The following is a 19,529-nucleotide window of genomic DNA, read 5'->3' as shown; positions in this document are numbered from 1 at the left end:
AATGCTTGTCTGCCAGGCTTGAGATCGGCTCCCTCATGCAGGCTATTTTTTTTTTTTCCCTCACCAAAGTTTGAAAATGCTTACATTGGAGCATTGTCATGCCCAACAACAACTAGCCTTCCAACAGTCAAGTATGGAGTAGCTATCTCGCCTAAGTGGAAGCATAGGGCCATGAAACAAAGCCTCGGAGATGTCTGCTTGAGCTTGGTCACAAGGTGAAGTCACCCGACCTTAATTTGAACCTGTGTTTTCTTTTTCAAATCAATCCCCCCCCCTCAAAAAATGTAGATAAAATAATTAAGGATGGCTGATATGTCTGAAGGCCTCTCAATCAGTCTGAAGGGAAAAAACAGAATAAGAACAAATGAAATAGGTGCCAGACTCAACCCCCGTACATTCCTCCTAGACCTTTGTCCCAATTCCAAATTGGACCAGACAAGACGTGGAGGAGACTGATAAAGGAAGCCAGAACCGCCTTCGTATCCAATTGATATCTAAAGTCTGTATTCTCAGGTCCCACTTCCAAATTGGGTTTAATTCAACCCCTGCTTGAACAAAACACTTCTTAAATTTATAAATCGTACTTTCTACCGATATTTATACCCAACCATTTGTTCCACCATATAAAAAAGCCAATTCGAGAATTCATGGCTACGATAAGAAGGCAAACTGACTGGACGTCTGGCATGGATGCCTTGATAGACGAGGCCAGCGAGGGTCTGGCGGGAGGGCGTGACAGTAATCAGAGCCTAATGCCCTGTCACACTGTGGAAGCCGGGGAAAAAAGATCCGTCCAGTCAGTTAGGCTCTATAAACACCTCTCATGAAATGAAAGCATATGCTGGCGTCGTGGCGCAATGCAAACCGCCGTCTGCTTCCAATTAAAAGTCTTCGTCATCTTCCTCAGCAAATCCCATCCGAGTCGCCCGGCTCGCTTTGTCCTGTGGGATGTTAACAGGTTTTAACTCACATGTGTCGGACTTTGTACGTATGATGAAAGCAACGGGAATGCATATCTGTATCAAATGCTCGTGTGTGTGTGTGTGGAATTCAAATCTTCCCACACGCTGCAGAGCCTCACTAATGTTCTGATCTAATTGGCAAGAATTGCTCCACATGGAACTGATTAATTCCAGAATGTTGGCTCATTAGTGAGATAATCGACATGAGGGCCCCTAACCTGTACCCTTCCCCCTCCTTCGATAATACCTAACTTTTTCTTCTTCTCCTTTAGTCGACACGAGATGTACAGTATGAACATTACTTTCTTGTAAATCGAGAGATTTCCAGGAATTGCCTGCTATCCCCTCCCTACTTGCTCTTTAAACTCTTGGCCCAATGACCTCAACCCGTCAGACTGTTACAAATAAAAACCGTCTTCTTTTTTGGAGCACTTGGTTGCTGGCAGTTAGCACAGAGCAGCTATTACCTGGAAACTTTTAGCGTGTCATACAGTGGCATGGCTGGGGCGGAAAAAAAAGTTTATTTTATTAGCTGAGGTTTAACAACATAGTGGCCCTTCTAATTGAAGTATGCAGTCTGTTAAATCTCTGACCACACCCGCTATTGATGTCGGTTTTTTTCGTACACTCCAGACATACTTTTAGACACCTGGAATCATAACCAGCAGAGGGCTGAGGTCATTAAGTCATTCTTCCTGCTAAACACTCCCGTTTAGAATTACAAGCTGTGTCTAAAATTTGTTTTGCTTCACCTCAGTGTCACTTTTATTCACACTATCCAAGTAATTCACGTAATTTTCGGACTATAAGCCGCACTGGACTATAAGCCGCACCAGCTAAAAGTGGTTTATAGTCCAAAATTTACGGTATACTAAAAACATAATTTGATGAAAGTGTTTATATGTTCATTCCTACTGCAGACCAGCGTGCGGGTACGTGTTTTTCTGCACTGGCTAACGGCAGATGTGCTGCTGAGTTGAATGGCCAATACACCAAGATGCAATGTTGCTGTGACACCGGTCGCTGCTGGGCGTTGGGACAGATTCCCGAGATGTGTCCAGTGAGGGGCTCTGGTGGGTAGAAACACACACATTAACAATAATATCCTTTACATTCTACTTAAAATGAAAAGTGTAGCCCAAAAAGGGAATTGTATGTGTTTGTTTTAACAAGAAATCCACATATTATATTCACCCTCTCTCTTCTCTATCTCATAGACGAGTTCCGTCGCTTATGTATAGTGGGGATTCCTCAGGGACATGGCCTCCCCAACGGCTACCCCAACGGATACTTCCCTAACAATAATGGCTACGGACCCAAGTTTCCCGGTCTTCCCAATGGCAACGGCGGGAATGGCGGAGGCGCTTTCGGAGGTAACGGCGGAAGCTTCGGCGGAAACGGTGGAGGTTTTGGAGGGAACGGAGGTGGCTTTGGCGGCAATGGAGGAGGCTTTGGAGGGAACGGAGGGGGACTTATGACCCATCATCAAATCGGTGAGTTGGAGTGGTAACAATAATAATACTATTAAGAAAAATAAACTATTCATCCAGCTCAATCATTTTTAACATTGCATTTCTTCTTCTGTTTTTTTTCTGTTCAGGCACCGTGACTGTGAACGACACCACTGACATCTGCAAGCACTTTACCAATCTGTGTCTGAATGGCCGCTGCATTCCCAAACCCCCAAGCTATCGATGCGAGTGTAACATGGGCTACAAGCAGGATGTACGAGGGGAATGCATTGGTGAGTAACATGCCCACACGCCATCACATGCATCACGTTCACACCACAGTATTGTACTGCCACCTTCTGTCAGTTTCTCTAACTTAACTTACCTGCAGCATCAGCAAGTAGAATCAACTGCAAATCAGTTTGCTTTGTCTTTTCATTGCAGATGTTGATGAATGTGTGAGTAATCCATGCATCAACGGCGATTGCGTCAACACACCCGGCTCATATCACTGCAAGTGTCATGACGGCTTCCAGGGAACACCCACCAAGCAAGCTTGTATTGGTATGTCAGGAAAAAAATATCTTAATTCAACTTTAAACACGTTAATCATTTTATTTCTTGTGTCAAGATATTGACGAGTGTATTGTCAACGGGGTGAAGTGTCGCAATGGCCGCTGCGTCAACACTGAGGGAAGCTTCCAGTGTATCTGCAATGCTGGATTTGAACTCACACCTGATGGCAAAAATTGCATTGGTAAGGAGATGCACTTCTTATATTAGTTTATAGCTGCTTATATTATATTATGGTCTGGAAAATATCAGTATGTAGGATGTTCGAATTAAGGAAAGGAAAATATTCAAAGCTAGTTCCTTGTCTTCTTAATTTAAGCTTTGTGGTCTCCTCCCTATTCAGATCACGATGAATGTGCCACCACCAACATGTGTCTGAATGGCATGTGCATCAATGAGGATGGCAGTTTTAAGTGTATCTGCAAGCCTGGCTTTGCCCTCGCGCCAAATGGACGCTACTGCACAGGTAGGTTTAAAAATTTAATAAATTCTAAGACTCAGGTTGATGCAGAACAAAATGCATATTGATTCCTTCCCTCTCTCCTTTAGACATCGATGAGTGTCTGACCCCTGGAATTTGCATGAACGGCCGCTGCATCAACTCTGAGGGTTCCTTCCGTTGTGAGTGCCCACCGGGCTTGGCTATTGATGTCGATGGAAGAGTGTGCGTGGACACGCATATGAGGACCACCTGTTACGGAGCCATAAAGATGGGCACGTGCTCGCGGCCCTTCCCAGGAGCCGTGACAAAGTCCGAGTGCTGTTGTGCCAACGCTGAACATGGATTTGGAGAACCCTGTAACCCCTGTCCCTCCCGGAATTCAGGTAGAATTCTCAAGTGGGCTTCTGTTTTTTTTTTCCCATTAACGAAACTGTCAATTTCAACTGTCCGTGTGCTTTTTCAGCTGAGTTTCAGGCCGTCTGCAGCAGTGGCATCGGTATCACAGCTGATGGCAGAGGTCAGTGAGACGGTCATCAGTCTTGCTAAAAAAAACATGCTGCTGCTTCTGTAACCTTAAAAAAAATGATCAACTTGCTTCCAGACATTAATGAGTGCGCCCTGGATCCGGACATTTGTCAAAACGGCATTTGTGAGAATCTAAGAGGAAGTTATCGCTGCATCTGTAATATCGGCTATGAGTCAGACACCAGCGGCAAAAATTGCGTTGGTGAGTCATTTTTATTTTTTTAATACATCACAACATGTCAAAGTGAGACTTTTTAGAAGACTTAGAGTGTATTTTTTCAAACTGAGTATGAATTGTAATGCTCAAATCATCAACGTCATCTTCAAATGAGATGCAATAGTAGTATATCAAATAAAATGATGTTGGAAGGGTGTGAAGACGATGGAAATGACCTTATGCAAATTATCAGTACTACATTCTCTCCTTCTCAAACAAAATAACATCTAAAACAATATAGCATATTCTTAATATGTGATCATCATTACTTTTTTTCAGACATCAATGAGTGCCTGGTCAACCGACAGCTATGTGACAATGGCCTGTGCAGAAACACGCCTGGGTCATACACATGTTCCTGCCCGAAAGGTTTTGTCTTCAAGCCAGACTCAGAGACATGTGAAGGTGAAGACACCCACCAACACACACACACATCTGTTTATGACAAAAGGTCAAAATGAGGTGACCTAGTTTTTGTTGTAAATATGTCGACTTCATCCCTAACTTACGTTTTGCGTGTTTGTGTTCCAGATATCAATGAATGCGAGTCCAGTCCGTGTGTCAACGGGGTCTGTCGCAATGTAATCGGGTCCTTCAACTGTGAGTGCACCCATGGGAGCAAGCTGGACTCTACCAACACGATCTGCGTGGGTAAGCAATCCTACCGCCATGAGGTCCTGCACTTTAAAACCGGGGTGGGCAAATCTGTACTTATTTTTGAAATGGACAGATTAATAAAAAAAACAGTGTATATGGAAAAAAAATAAGACAAAAAGTGATACATCATTCTCAAATTATTTTTGTTTTATCCATTAATTAGTTTTATGGAGTATAATAGTGTTGATTTTATTTTTATTTATTTTATTTTATTTAAAAAATGACAAAAAGTGATACATCATTCTCAGATTTTATTTGTTTTATCCATTAATCAGTTTTATAGAGTATAATAGTGTTGATTTTATTTTTTGGAAAGACTCCTAGTATACACCCTAGAGATCTGTAAGATGATTTATTGAATATGTATTTGCATGCATGGTCTTGGTTCAGCTGCATATATTAATTTACATTATACAGTCAGCCAAAGCTACAAGTTGACATGCACTCCATTTTCTCTGCTATTAATAGTCTTTGCTTGTTTGGTAGTTTGTTACTTTTGGAAAATTGCTTGCCGCTGCTGGAAGTGGAAGGTATAATTAGGCATCGAATAAATCCCAAGATTTGCAAAAGCTGCCCCTGTCAGAGAGCTATAAATGCTGCCGCCTTTAGTTCATATCTGTTTTTAATTTGAGGGCTCATCACTCAACCGGAAAGCTTAAGTGGAAATTAAATTGTGGTTTGCTGTTTGGGTGGGTCCATCGATTATATTTTGGCTGCTCAAAATACAAAAACAAAAAAGCAATATAAAAATCTTCACATGTGCTTCATGTTTTGACCGCTTTGCCCCCACAGATAGCATGAAGAGTACTTGTTGGCTGACCATCCAAGACAACCGCTGTGAGGTGAACATCAACGGGGCCACGCTCAAGTCCGAGTGCTGCTCTACATTAGGAGCAGCCTGGGGAAGCCCCTGCGAACCCTGCGAGATTGGTCAGTCAATATGATAAAGAAGAAACTCAAATTAATGCTGAGCTATATCAAGCTAAATTTCTCATATATGTTGTTAGACACCGCCTGTTCACGAGGATTCGCTCGCATGAAGGGCCTCGTCTGTGAAGGTAAGACCACCCAATTAGTAGATAATCAAATAACCTCCATGCACTTAAACGCATCTCGATTTTCTTCTCTGTAGACATTAACGAGTGTGAGGTGTTCCCCGGAGTGTGTACCAATGGCCGCTGTGTGAACACACAAGGCTCCTTCCGCTGCGAGTGTGCCGAGGGTCTCACTTTGGATAGTACTGGGCGCACGTGCGTGGGTAAGACAATGCATGACACAAGAACGTTCCCGCTGAAATCCTAACGTCCACATTTTTTCGTAAGATATGCGCAGCGAGCAGTGCTACATGAAGTGGCACGAGGATGAGTGTGGCGAACCACTGCCCGGCCGGTACCGAGTGGACATGTGTTGCTGCTCTGTGGGCGCCGCCTGGGGTGTGGACTGTGAAGAGTGCCCCAAACCCAGCTCACCTGAGTACAAGGCCATCTGTCCAAGAGGACACGGTTTTGCCAACAGGGACATCTTGACTGGCAGGCCCTTCTACAAAGGTAGACCAAGAACCATAGTGACAAAAATCTTTTATTCTATGCTAAAATATTGACATTTTTCCCTAGATGTGAATGAGTGTAAAGTCTTCAATGGTCTGTGTACTCACGGAACGTGCCGGAACACCATCGGAAGTTTCAAGTGCCGCTGCAACAGCGGTTTTGCTCTGACGGCCGAGGAGAGAAACTGCACAGGTACACGAAGATAAATAGATATTATCGGAAGGATGCAAGATATTCAGCTCCTCTTAATCCCGTGTTTATACTTTAGACATCGACGAGTGTCGCATCTCCCCGGATCTGTGCGGTCATGGTACATGTGTCAACACTCCCGGCAGCTTTGAGTGTGAATGCTTCGAAGGCTATGAGAGCGGCTTCATGATGATGAAGAACTGTATGGGTAAGTGGTGCACATTAACAAAACAGTCTGTCACCTCTCCCATTTTCATCCTTCACTTCAATCCCTTTTGTCTTCCCGATGGCCGGCAGACTTTGACGAGTGCGAGCGAAACCCCCTGCTGTGTCGCGGCGGGACTTGTCTCAACACTGAAGGCAGTTACGAGTGTGAATGTCCCCCGGGACACACGCTCAGCTCCGATGGATCGGCTTGTGAAGGTACGGTGTCAGACATAGTGCTGAAGCGAATTTGCTACTCTATGAATCATTTTGGAAGCGATCACATCATTACAGCAATATTATGACACCAACCCAATTTATTGAAATCCAATCTTGTAAAATAAGTATTTTTACGAGATTTAGTAGAAGATCATCTCGGGGGACTTTAAGGACAATGTTACAAATTATTCTGAATTTATAGCAACATTTTACAATGTTGTTTCTTGGCATCATAGTGGAAATCAGTTGAGAAGTTTTTTTACGGCCAGAATACAAAAACAAACAATGAAAACATTATCGACCTTGACTGGGAGTAATAAAGCTCAGTACTGATTCACGATGTTTGTGTTTCAGGTGTAGATTTCAAGAGCGTATTAACAAAATAAAATAAATCTTCCAATTACATTCAGTTTAACTCATAACATGCCAGTGTGTTGAATTGGTAACCAAATTAGAATAACGGACAAGTTTGTTTTTAAGATTTCTTAGTTTATGTTTATCTTATTTAGCTACAACAGAGGGACATGCTGACGATTAATCGTAATAGTATCGTGACACGTTTTGCGAGTCGAAGTGGGCTGTAACACGTTTTCCCCTGAGCAACCAATCAGAGAACGGGAAAAATGCCAATGTCATCGGAGGCCAGCTCGTTGAAGTTTTGGCAACAAATTTGAGATCTGATTGGTTAAAGAAATAATCTCTCTTAAGTTATATCAACCTAGCGTGAATTCTGAAGTCCCAAACGCTATAACACACAATTTTTTTTCTCAACAGATGTGAATGAGTGCCAGCTGAGTGACAATTTATGTAAGAACGGCCAATGCGTCAACATGCCGGGAACGTACCAGTGCTCATGTGACACCGGCTACCAGGCCACACCAGACCGACAAGGCTGCGTTGGTGAGTGTGCACCTGTCCGCAATATCGTTACCAATCCCCGAGCACGCCTCCAATTTATATCTAATCGATAATTTAGATATTGACGAGTGCACCATCATGAACGGAGGCTGTGAGACCCACTGCACCAACTCCGAAGGCAGCTACGAGTGCAGCTGCAGTGAAGGCTACGCCCTCATGCCTGACCTCAGGACATGTTCAGGTAAACAAACGCAAGCCCGGCAACATTATTTGAAGATTTTTAAACTCTCTCGTGTTTTGGTTAGACATTGATGAGTGCGAGGAGACGCCAGACATCTGCGATGGAGGCCAGTGTACAAACATTCCAGGGGAATACCGCTGCCTGTGCTATGACGGCTTTATGGCTTCTATGGACATGAGGACCTGCATCGGTGAGAAGAAGAAAAATCTTTCTCAGGCTGTGGTTCTATTTTAGTCATCTTTTCTGCGCCAGAATCACACATGTTTTCTTTGTGTCCGTTTATACAAACACAGATGTGAACGAGTGTGATTTGAACCCCAACATCTGTCTCCACGGCGATTGTGAGAACACCAAAGGTTCCTTCATTTGTCACTGTCAGCTTGGGTACTTTGTCAAGAAGGGATCGACCGGATGCACAGGTATGCACACACACTCACGCACGCACGCACACACACACGAGTATCAAAATTGAATATATTTTCAGATATTGACGAGTGCGAGATCGGCGCTCATAACTGTGACATGCACGCCGCATGCATCAACGTTCCCGGAAGCTTCAAGTGTCGTTGTCGGGACGGCTGGGCTGGAGATGGCATTAAGTGCATCGGTGAATATATTTCCATTTTCGTCCAAATCTGGTCACATTTATATTGGAAGGAAAAGTGATTGATCTTTGTGTCGTAGATGAGGATGAGTGCTCGGCAGAGGACCACAACTGCAACCCCAACGCGGATTGTCTCAATACGCCGGGATCCTACAGATGCACATGCAAGGAGGGCTTCAATGGGGATGGCTTTTCCTGCTCTGGTAAGACTCCAAAATGTGGTTGTCCAACTTCTCAGAGTTGTTGTCACTGATTGTGCGCCGCCTTATTGGGCCTCAGACATGGACGAATGTGCAGACAACGTCAACCTTTGTGAAAACGGCCAGTGCCTAAATGCTCCTGGAGGATACCGCTGCGAGTGTGAGATGGGCTTCACCCCGACAGAAGACAGCAAAGCCTGTCAAGGTACGCACATCCGCCAACTCGACCCAATTCATTTGGTTTAGATTCATCAAAAAGATTTTTTCCCAAATGTTTTACCGCAGATATCGATGAGTGTAACTTCCAGAACATTTGCGTGTTTGGAACGTGTCAGAACCTTCCGGGGATGTTCCGCTGTGTCTGCGATGACGGTTATGAACTGGACCGTAGTGGAGGAAACTGCACAGGTGAGCGTCAGGGCGTTTTTTTTTTTTTTTTTTTTTAAATCTCAAATTGAGATTGCACACAAAGAAGCTTATTTGTACCACTGCGTTCCACAGACACCAATGAGTGTGCTGACCCGGTAAACTGCATCAACGGGCTGTGTGTGAACACACCAGGAAGTTACCTGTGCAACTGCCCACCCGACTTCGAGCTCAATCCTACCGGTGTTGGTTGTGTAGGTGAGGCAGATTATTATAATAGAATAATTTAATGAGTAAAATATGCTAAACTATATTTGTGATACACATTTCTGACACATTATGGTTTACTCAGATACTCGCGTGGGAAACTGCTTCCTGGACATCCTCACGCGGGGCGACGGCGGGATCTCCTGCAGCGCTGAGATCGGAGTGGGTGTGACCAGAGCTTCCTGTTGCTGCTCGCTCAGAGGCGCCTGGGGCAACCCTTGCGAACTATGCCCTGCCCCCAACTCTAGTATGCACGACCCCCTAATCTCCCATTTGGCCAATCTGGATCTTATCCGTAAATAACCATCTTTGTTCTGTCATCAGCTGAATATCGGACTCTTTGTCCCGGAGGGGAAGGCTTCAGACCCAACCCGATTACTGTTATTCTAGAAGGTAAACCATTCAGGTCTCGTAGCTCTACCGGAACTACAATAACGTATTTGGGTTCTTTCTCTAGATATCGATGAGTGCCAGGAGCTTCCAGGCCTCTGCCAGGGTGGAAATTGCGTCAACACCTTTGGTAGCTTCCAGTGTGAGTGCCCAGCAGGTTATTATCTCAACGAGGAGACACGCATCTGTGAGGGTAAGAAAAATCATAACCAATAACAACAGCAATGTGTTTCTTATTTATAGTAATTCTACTAACTCCTTTGTAAATATGTAGACATCGATGAATGCACCACCCACATTGGGATCTGTGGACCCGGTACCTGCTACAACACTTTGGGCAACTACACATGCGTGTGTCCTCCTGAGTACATGCAAGTCAATGGAGGCAACAATTGCATGGGTAAGCAGGATAACATTTTTATTTTTTTGGAAACAAACTTTGGTGCTGATTCCGCTCCGTACGTGAAATCCAGATATGAGGAAAAGCGTGTGCTACCGCAACTTCAACGACACATGCGAGAATGAGCTGTCTTTCAACATGACCAAGAAGATGTGCTGCTGTGCCTACAACGTCGGCAAGGCCTGGAACAAGCCGTGTGAAGCCTGCCCAACTCCTGCGACCTGTGAGTGTCACCCAGTCAATAAAAACTTCTCACTTGGAAAGAATAATAATGCATTTTTGTCCTTTTGTGTTTCAGCTGAGTATCAGTTACTTTGTGGTAACCAGGCCCCTGGCTTCATTATTGACATCCATACCGGCAAGCCAATCGGTGAGGTCATCATTGTGCGCCGTCACTTTGTCGTATTGTTGAATGTCAAAAATCAGAACTTATATGACTTATAATCAAATGCGTTGACATCCATCTACTCTTCCTGTGCAGATATCGATGAGTGCCGGGAGATTCCTGGCATCTGTGCCAATGGCGTATGTATCAACCAGATAGGGAGCTTCCGTTGTGAATGTCCGATGGGCTTCAGCTACAACAACATCCTGCTCATTTGCGAAGGTAAACCCCTTATAAAATAACCGGCAGTCAAATGGAACCTGTGTTTGATGTTTTATCGATGTCCCGCGCAGATATTGACGAGTGTAACAGCGGGGACAACCTGTGCCAACGCAACGCCAAGTGTATCAACATTCCAGGCAGTTATCGCTGCGAGTGTTCGCCGGGATTCAAACTGTCCCCCACTGGGGCCTGCTTGGGTCAGTCTTTGATTATGCTCATTGATTAAAAGGAAATTCTCACAATTGTTCAAATATAACATTTCTTTTTTTGCCTTTTCTTCTACCATTGTCCCAATGCTCATCCCTCAACATGACATAACTCATCTCATCCTATTCGTCATTGTGTCAGACCGCAACGAGTGCCAGGAGATTCCTAACGTGTGCAGCCACGGAGAGTGTATCGACACCCAAGGCAGCTACCGCTGTCTTTGCCACAACGGCTTCAAGGCCACGGCAGACCAAACCATGTGCATGGGTGAGAAGGACGATCCACGGCTGACGGTTTTATTTTCCTTCTGCTCAGTTTAACTTGGGATTTTTTGTGTATTTCTAGACATTGATGAGTGTGATCGACAGCCGTGTGGCAACGGGACCTGTAAAAATACCGTGGGGTCCTACAACTGCCTGTGCTTCCCTGGCTTCGAGCTCACCCACAATAATGACTGCATGGGTATGGAATCATTGACACGGTTGAATATGGACGCCCTCATTTTGCATTCAGCTGATTTAGCAAAACTAAAATATGTGGAATAGTTATCAAAGTCTAATGTTAACTGTTCACCTGGCAGACATCGATGAGTGCAGCGCCCTGCAGGGTCAAGTGTGCAGAAATGGCCAATGCATCAACGGCATAGGTTCCTTCCAATGCTTCTGCCACGAAGGTTACGAGAATACACCTGATGGGAAAAACTGTGTCGGTAAGTGATGAGTTTAATGCAGTTTGTAACATTATCATCTTCAAACACACTTTTCCTCCCCGTTACAGATATCAACGAGTGCGTGAGTTTGCCTGGAACGTGTTCCCCGGGAACTTGTCAGAATTTGGATGGATCCTTCAGATGTATTTGCCCTCCGGGTTATGAGGTGCAGAATGACCAGTGCATTGGTAAGACGCAGTGCATGGACACTTAGTGAAGGGCACAAAATAATCTTAAATCCGACTTTCCAGATATCAACGAGTGTGAGGTGGAACCAAACCTGTGCCAGGATGGCACCTGTACCAACACCCCCGGGAGCTTTCAGTGTACCTGCGAACCGGGCTTTGAGCTTTCTGACAACAAGCGGCGCTGCTATGGTGAGACACTCATCGTTGTCATTAGAGGGCGGAGCTCAGGGGTTGGCAGACTTTTCAATTGATTTCTAAAAATGGACAAATGGACCTTGTCATTGCTCGATTAAAAAATATGCGCAATTGTTTATTTTATCAAGGAACAATCTAGTCATTCTATTCTCCTTTACAACAGACACCCGAGAGAGTTTCTGTTTCACCAAATTCGAGGTAGGAAAGTGTTCTGTCCCAAAAGCTTTCAACACCACCAAAGCCAAGTGCTGCTGCAGTAAGATGCCCGGAGAAGGCTGGGGGCTTCCCTGCGAGCTGTGTCCCCAAGAGACTGAAGGTGTGTAACACACATTCAAATTATGTGCTCTCATAGTCCAAAATTACATAAACCAGATTTTACATTTGACAAGATCCTCATGATGTTTGCACTGAAATGCTATTTTGCATTTTTTTTTCAAAGCAGCTTGGATGTGAAGGTTAGACAATATCAAACATTGTAGATTTTTTTTATAAGTAACCTTAAGAAATACGTGAAGTACCTTAATGAATTTATGCGCATGATGACATTTGTAAAATAATGAAACTGACCTTTTCCTATGTGTTTTCCAGCTGCTTTCAACACTTTATGTCCCTACGGCCACGGAGCGCTGCCCGGACCTGGTGGGGGTGCTCGCCAGGGTGCGTGAAACATCAGAGGACTCAATTAAAAAAATAAGGGAACATATAGTATGTCTATAAGAGTAGGCTTTTTTTTTTCTTTAGATATGAACGAGTGTCTGGATAACCCCGGCATTTGCAAGAATGGCATCTGCATCAACACGGATGGTTCATTCCGCTGTGAATGCCCCTTTGGATACAACCTGGACTACACTGGAGTTAATTGTGTTGGTAAGTGAAGCGTTATGTTTAATTTGAATATCTACTTATATATTAACCAAATCTGATTCCATGCCAAATAAAGCGCAACTGAAAATGTATTGAATTGTCGCCACGCTGATCCTCCACAGACACGGATGAGTGTTCCATTGGAAACCCGTGTGGAAACGGAACTTGCACCAATGTGGTGGGAGGTTTTGAATGTTCTTGCCAAGAGGGCTTTGAACCCGGACCGATGATGACATGTGAAGGTCAGCCGTCCATGATCATGATGACGATATCTTCTGATTTGCTTTAAGTTGAAATCCTCCATTGATCGTTTCTATCTGCAGACATCAACGAGTGCTCCAAGAATCCTCTGCTATGTGCCTTCCGCTGCGTGAACACCTTTGGCTCCTACGAGTGCATGTGCCCTACCGGCTACGTGCTGCGAGATGATCAGCGCATGTGTCGAGGTAAGAAGATTGTCAAGAATGTACTTATTTCAAAAACATGGTTGATTAATTACCTATTGGCCTTTTGTCAATATCCAGATCAGGATGAGTGCTCAGAGGGTTTGGATGACTGTGAGTCCAAGGGTATGACGTGTAAGAACCTCATCGGGACCTTCATGTGTATTTGCCCGGTTGGCATGCAGCGCCGGCCTGATGGAGAGGGATGTATGGGTGAGTAAACATGCTTCAAACATCAAGTGTGTCATATTCACATTGGGAGACTATGAAATGAGACATGTCCCTTGTGTGTGTACTTGCAGACTTGAATGAATGCAGAGCCAAGCCTGGCATTTGTAAGAATGGCCGTTGCGTCAACACTGTGGGAAGTTACCGCTGCGAGTGCAACGATGGCTTCGAGCCCAGCTCCACTGGAACTGAGTGTATCGGTAAGACATTGATTACCTACTGGAGTACGCTGTAATCGTAATTGAATTGACTTGAAAGCCACAAAAAGCACGAGTCATTCGGATTTTTTTTTTCCCAGACAACCGCAAGGGCTTCTGTTACATGGAAGCCTTGCAAACCATGTGTCAGCAGTCATCCACCAACAGGAACAGCGTGACCAAATCCGAGTGCTGCTGCAACACGGGTCGAGGCTGGGGCTCGCAGTGTGAGCTCTGTCCGCTGCCTGGCACCGTCCAGTACAAGAAGATGTGCCCTCTTGGGCCCGGGTACACCACGGATGGCAGGGGTGAGTAGCCGAGCACTGAACGATCTTGCAGAAGGAAACCAAAGCTGAATTTTTCAATTTGTATCCAGATATCAACGAGTGCCAGGTGATGCCCAACCTGTGTCAAAACGGTCAGTGCATCAACACTATCGGATCCTACCGATGCCATTGCAATGTCGGATACAAGACCGACTTTACCGCTACCTCATGTGTCGGTAAGGTTGATTCTTTCTAGAATAAACTGTTTGTGGTTTGGGGGATGCTGCAGCTTTCCTGTTTCCTAAACCTCGTTTATGTTTTATTTGGTTACAGACATGGATGAGTGCTCACTCTCTCCCAAGCCGTGTAACTTTATCTGTAAAAACACGGAGGGTAGCTACCTGTGTTCCTGTCCAAGAGGATACAGCCTGCAGCCTGACGGAAAGACCTGCAAAGGTACAAAGACTAGCATACGGATAAAAAAAAATTATTTTCCCTCTGAGAATCTCTAAAAATTATGAACTACTATCAGTTCAGTTTGTCATGAAGCAAGATTTTATTTTTATTGTCAGTTATTTTTCTAATAAAGTTCACTATGTGATGTCCAGATTTATGGACAGTATCAAAAAAAATCATAACTCTGGAATCTGGATTTTTTTTTATGTCATTCTATGACAATAACACATTTTTGAAAGAGGGAAACGTCTTAAATTATTCATCCATCCATAAAAACATCTTTTAGTGAGTGGGAGTCAAAATTCCCACACTGACATAAATTCAGTATTTTTTATGATTTGAACAAAATCCCCCCCAAAACATTTCCAGTTGGTATTTTTCAGGAATTTAACGCAGGAAAACCGTATTATCAATGTGTGACATAAACGAGATGGTGGGAAATGATCATTTTTACACAAGATTCCAAGTCCCGGATGGTTTTAATGCAGCGTTTCTTCTCTATTGCTAAGATCTGGATGAGTGTTCCACCAAGCAACACAACTGCCAGTTCCTTTGTGTCAACACCATTGGGGGCTTCACTTGCAAGTGTCCTCCTGGCTTCACTCAGCATCAAACAGCCTGCATTGGTGGGTGGGAGATCACGTCCACTCAATGTTAATCGTCTTTGCGAGCATCGAATGAAACAATTCTGACTTTTCAGACAACAACGAGTGCATGGGTCAGAACACTGCGTGCGGTTCTCAGGCTTCTTGTGTCAACACTCCTGGTAGCTTCAACTGTGAGTGTGCTAAAGGCTTCTCCTTGGACAGCACAGGTGTGGAGTGTGAGGGTAAGTGAGACATGGGGACCAAACCAGGATAATAGGTTTTGATGTGTCAAAACCTTAAAACACTCTTCCGGGTTGTCAGATGTGGACGAATGTAGCAGTAACCACCGTTGTCAACATGGCTGCCAGAACATGATGGGAGGTTTCCGCTGCGGCTGTCCTCAAGGTTACGTGCAGCACTACCAGTGGAACCAATGTGTCGGTGAGTCGGATTCTTTACGTCTTTACGTCTTGTTCTTAGAATGATGACTATTCTGTCCATTTCTATGCAGATGAAAACGAATGCCAGTCGGGCTCAATGTGCGGCTCGGCTTCCTGCTATAACACGTTGGGCAGCTACAAATGCGTGTGCCCCTCCGGTTTTGACTTTGAAACGTCTGCTGGCGGCTGCCAAGATGTGAACGAGTGCGCCGCGGGAGGCAATCCGTGTTCGTACGGCTGCTCCAACACGGATGGAGGATACTTGTGTGGATGCCCTGGAGGTTTCTACAGGGCTGGACAAGGGTGAGTTATAAGGAGAACCTCTATTGTTGGACACAGTTGTCATATTTTTGAACATGTTGTCTGTGTTTTGCAGTCACTGTATATCAGGCTCAGGCTTCCCAAACCAATTGGGCGTGGAAGGCGAGGACGATGACAGTCTGTCTCCTGAGGCCTGCTACGAGTGTAAGATCAACGGAGGAGGGAAGAACGGACGACACAAACGCAACGCAAATGAAAATGAGCTCGATCATGTAAGTCCTTTAGCAAGACTATTGATGGGATACAGATAGAATGTGGATGACCACTGCTGACCTTTTGAATTGTGCTGTCAAATATATTTTCAATTTACCGTACTTTCCGCACTATCAGGCGCACCTAAAAACCTCCAATTTTCTCAAAAGCCAACAGTGCGCCTTATAATCGGGTGCGCCTTATATATGGACCAATATTGAGCCACTACAGCAGGCGTGTCCAAAGTCTGGCCCACGGACCAAATGTATATATCTTATATATGGACAAAGTTTTAAAATGGGCCATTCATTGAAGGTGCGCCTTATAATCCGGTGCGCCTTATATATGGACAAAGTTTTCAAATGGGCCATTCATTGAAGGTGCGCCTTATAACCCAGTGCGCCTTATAGTGCGGAAAATACTGTACTTCAAAAATTAATCAAGTGGAAATATTGGGTGGTGGATAAGGCAAGTGGACTTTTGCTAATTCTAAAGGTACATACTGAGATTTAGTTATTTTTAAAAGCTGGTTCCCAGCAATTCGATTCCAAGCAATTGTTTGTGTTCTTGCCTGACGATTTCGACAAGCAAGACAGAAATAAACCAGGACTCTGTGAGTGGGGCTCAGCTGCTGGTGAGGCTGCTTAAATCCCCTCATTCGTTGCTATAACTCACAAATCTAATCACATCAATAGTCATTCAGTTGTAGGCTAGGGTCTCAAGGCTAGGCTTTTTCCACTATCATCATGATTAGGCGAGGTCATGGTGATTTATCCTACAGTCTGTACACGATGATGACATCAAATTGAATTTGCGATCCATTACAGGAGCCAGTGAGTCTGGCCAGCGTGGACACGGAATCCGCCATCCCCATGAACCTTTCACTGGCCTCGCTCTTCAACAAGGAACCTCTGCTGGAGCTGCTGCCCGCCCTGCAGCCGCTGGAGCACCACGTGCGTTATGTCATCACACACGGCAACGCCAACGAACACTTCCGCCTGCTGGAGCGCCGCGACGGAAAGAGCGTGCTGAGGCTGGGCAAGAGGCCACCTCCCGCCGGGTCCTACCGACTCGACATCGCCAGCCTGCCCCTGTTCGGGCCCCGGAGACGAAACCAGCTGGAGGAGCAGCATGACAAGGACTACCTACAAGGGGAGATTGGGGACGCCCTGCGCATTAAGCTTCACATCCATCTGCACTGAATGCCCTCGCAAGCCCCGCCCCGGGACTGACCCCCCCTTCAAAGCCTGAACCTTTGCGTTTTAACCCGCCCTTGTATCCAGAAGAGGGTTAACCAAGGGCTATGAAAGACTACGGCAATCAGCCTAACTCTACCACCACTTTGTTACTGTTCATGTTATTTTGTGTTTTGTGTGATTTAGATTTCCCTTTTTTTTTTTACCATAATTATACTTGTGTCCATTCTTCTCTTCCACAATTAGCACTCCTGTGGAGCAGATCACAGCGAGGTGCGTAGAGCCCCCCCTAATACAAGAGCATCTCAATAAACTGGAATATGAATGAAATGTCATTTATTTAAATATTTCAATTCATAACGTGAATCGAATCACACGCCATAAAAAGCAAAATCCCCCATCTTGAGTATATTACAAAAGAGAGCTGTGTAATATATGACATTAACATTCTGAATTGAACTAATGAAATAAATAAAGCATTCCAATTTTCTATTCCAGTTTATTGAGGTGCACTTGTAAAAGATATAATGGCACACAAGTCCATGAAGCACTTTTGTAGGCAGGCAAAAAAAAAAAAAATGCACAAAAAAGGGGATTTATGATGAGGAAAAAAAAAGTGCTGAGAGCTGCCATAGGTGTCTTTCTGCAGTTGAAGTTTAATCCAGTGATGACTGACAAGGAATGAGGCATCTTCATGGCACCTCTCTGGGATATTCATTTCAAACCATCTCACTTCATGCTACTGTTTTGTGTCATGTCACGAGGCCCTTTGCAACTGTAACGCAACATTTCAGGTTCACCAAATGTGGAATTAGCGCTTGTTATCACAGTGCGATGCTGACATGCAAACCAAAGAGGGTGCTATCGTCACGAGCAGGGAATTCTACACTAAGCAGCTTTTTCCCAAAGAACCTGGTTCAGGTCACTTTTGTATGACTTCCCTTTCAAGGGATTTTAAGGTGGATAAATGTCAACTCATGTCACCTGACCAGAATTGTGATCTTAATCTGGGCCAAGGCGTGTTTACACTACAGCACCAAAAAGTACCAGTCTTGACAAGCTGTAAATTAAAATATAAAGATTACAGTCTCAATGTATACATGCAAAAAAAAAATCCATCAGGTCATACTCTTCATTTCTCAGATTTTTTTTTCTCTCTAGAAAGAAAAAAAATAGGTGCTATCGATAATCCCGTCTGCTGTACAAAGAAACGCAGTCTTGAATCTGGATTGCAAAAAGTGACATTTGTTATTAATTTTGTGCCAGGCTTTATTATTGTTGTGTTTTTTTTTTGTCTCAGTGCTGAAAAAAAAACGTATCAACCATGCTTCTTGATATTGTATAATTTTAAGCATTTTAATTTTTTTTTTTTAATGTTGACAGCCAAAGTAAACTGTAGATTGAAGGCCTTTTAATGCTATTGATTTGTTGTTCTCATAGGAAGTCTCAGAGATTTAACTAGATCAACATTCTGATGTCAGCATAAGGGGATCACAGTCTTTTGGATAAGCGTCAATGCAAAGTTGACCACCTCCAGCTTGGCTCATAATGGTGCTAAATGTTTTGAGCATTCAAAGTTGCCACACTGGGCCAACAGCCCGGGCCATGTTTATCACACATAACCATTTTGTCTATTTCTAACCTGGAAATCTTTGTAAGACTTTGTATCTTAATAGTGTCCTTGTGTCTCTTATTCGTCGTTTTGTTTGTTTATTTTTTGACATTTCAGTGCCAAACTTGAATAGTGCCATCATCGCCCACATGCACTGAATTATGATGTGCTATATTTGCCAGAACAACTTGGCCTTTTTAAAGAGAACGCTAACGTGACAATCATCCCGTACACAGCACGTTTATTTGTCAAAGATCAATAAACAACATTGATTTTAATATTCTGATCCTCGTTTATGTGGAAAGACAAAGACACTCTGTCATTGGAATTTGGTGAGAACACCTTATATTGTAAACTTCTGTCTGTCCAGTGACAATTTGCAATAAAGTATTGTGGGTTGTATTTTTAAGTGTTTCTTCCTGGCTATCTTTTCCCATTTCAGTATAGAAAATGAATGGATAAAATTTAAGCGAATATCAACCAGGTTGATACAAACTGCACATATTTTT

General features: G+C 44.1%; 1 protein-coding gene across 1 annotated transcript in view; it reads left to right on the top strand.

Moving 5' to 3' along the window:
• The window catches only part of fbn3 (fibrillin 3), a 43,068-nt gene extending 23,646 nt beyond the window's left edge, over positions 1-19,422 (top strand). The window contains exons 10-65 of the mRNA XM_088393532.1: positions 1,883-2,035; positions 2,180-2,455; positions 2,563-2,706; positions 2,858-2,977; positions 3,045-3,170; positions 3,330-3,452; positions 3,536-3,811; positions 3,892-3,945; positions 4,030-4,155; positions 4,450-4,575; positions 4,702-4,821; positions 5,620-5,757; positions 5,835-5,885; positions 5,960-6,085; positions 6,150-6,374; positions 6,441-6,566; positions 6,643-6,771; positions 6,861-6,986; positions 7,761-7,886; positions 7,963-8,085; positions 8,150-8,275; positions 8,379-8,504; positions 8,570-8,692; positions 8,770-8,892; positions 8,969-9,094; positions 9,175-9,297; positions 9,391-9,513; positions 9,608-9,769; positions 9,847-9,915; positions 9,980-10,105; positions 10,187-10,312; positions 10,386-10,535; positions 10,611-10,682; positions 10,794-10,919; positions 10,991-11,116; positions 11,268-11,393; positions 11,472-11,588; positions 11,707-11,835; positions 11,904-12,023; positions 12,087-12,212; positions 12,382-12,534; positions 12,807-12,875; positions 12,960-13,085; positions 13,205-13,324; positions 13,406-13,528; positions 13,607-13,738; positions 13,828-13,953; positions 14,052-14,258; positions 14,327-14,452; positions 14,550-14,672; positions 15,182-15,298; positions 15,373-15,501; positions 15,581-15,700; positions 15,771-16,002; positions 16,076-16,232; positions 17,040-19,422. Coding sequence (XP_088249658.1) covers positions 1,883-2,035; positions 2,180-2,455; positions 2,563-2,706; positions 2,858-2,977; positions 3,045-3,170; positions 3,330-3,452; positions 3,536-3,811; positions 3,892-3,945; positions 4,030-4,155; positions 4,450-4,575; positions 4,702-4,821; positions 5,620-5,757; positions 5,835-5,885; positions 5,960-6,085; positions 6,150-6,374; positions 6,441-6,566; positions 6,643-6,771; positions 6,861-6,986; positions 7,761-7,886; positions 7,963-8,085; positions 8,150-8,275; positions 8,379-8,504; positions 8,570-8,692; positions 8,770-8,892; positions 8,969-9,094; positions 9,175-9,297; positions 9,391-9,513; positions 9,608-9,769; positions 9,847-9,915; positions 9,980-10,105; positions 10,187-10,312; positions 10,386-10,535; positions 10,611-10,682; positions 10,794-10,919; positions 10,991-11,116; positions 11,268-11,393; positions 11,472-11,588; positions 11,707-11,835; positions 11,904-12,023; positions 12,087-12,212; positions 12,382-12,534; positions 12,807-12,875; positions 12,960-13,085; positions 13,205-13,324; positions 13,406-13,528; positions 13,607-13,738; positions 13,828-13,953; positions 14,052-14,258; positions 14,327-14,452; positions 14,550-14,672; positions 15,182-15,298; positions 15,373-15,501; positions 15,581-15,700; positions 15,771-16,002; positions 16,076-16,232; positions 17,040-17,414 — 7,694 coding nt within the window. The 3' untranslated portion in view covers positions 17,415-19,422. The remainder of the gene's footprint in view (positions 1-1,882; positions 2,036-2,179; positions 2,456-2,562; positions 2,707-2,857; positions 2,978-3,044; positions 3,171-3,329; positions 3,453-3,535; positions 3,812-3,891; positions 3,946-4,029; positions 4,156-4,449; positions 4,576-4,701; positions 4,822-5,619; positions 5,758-5,834; positions 5,886-5,959; positions 6,086-6,149; positions 6,375-6,440; positions 6,567-6,642; positions 6,772-6,860; positions 6,987-7,760; positions 7,887-7,962; positions 8,086-8,149; positions 8,276-8,378; positions 8,505-8,569; positions 8,693-8,769; positions 8,893-8,968; positions 9,095-9,174; positions 9,298-9,390; positions 9,514-9,607; positions 9,770-9,846; positions 9,916-9,979; positions 10,106-10,186; positions 10,313-10,385; positions 10,536-10,610; positions 10,683-10,793; positions 10,920-10,990; positions 11,117-11,267; positions 11,394-11,471; positions 11,589-11,706; positions 11,836-11,903; positions 12,024-12,086; positions 12,213-12,381; positions 12,535-12,806; positions 12,876-12,959; positions 13,086-13,204; positions 13,325-13,405; positions 13,529-13,606; positions 13,739-13,827; positions 13,954-14,051; positions 14,259-14,326; positions 14,453-14,549; positions 14,673-15,181; positions 15,299-15,372; positions 15,502-15,580; positions 15,701-15,770; positions 16,003-16,075; positions 16,233-17,039) is intronic.
• Positions 19,423-19,529: the final 107 nt, after the last annotated feature.

Source organism: Syngnathus floridae, chromosome 13 (assembly GCF_059516105.1).
Source record: "Syngnathus floridae isolate MCC-2025c chromosome 13, RoL_Sflo_1.0, whole genome shotgun sequence".
NCBI classification, from domain to species: domain Eukaryota; kingdom Metazoa; phylum Chordata; class Actinopteri; order Syngnathiformes; family Syngnathidae; genus Syngnathus; species Syngnathus floridae.
This window is presented reverse-complemented; position numbering and strand designations above follow the sequence as displayed.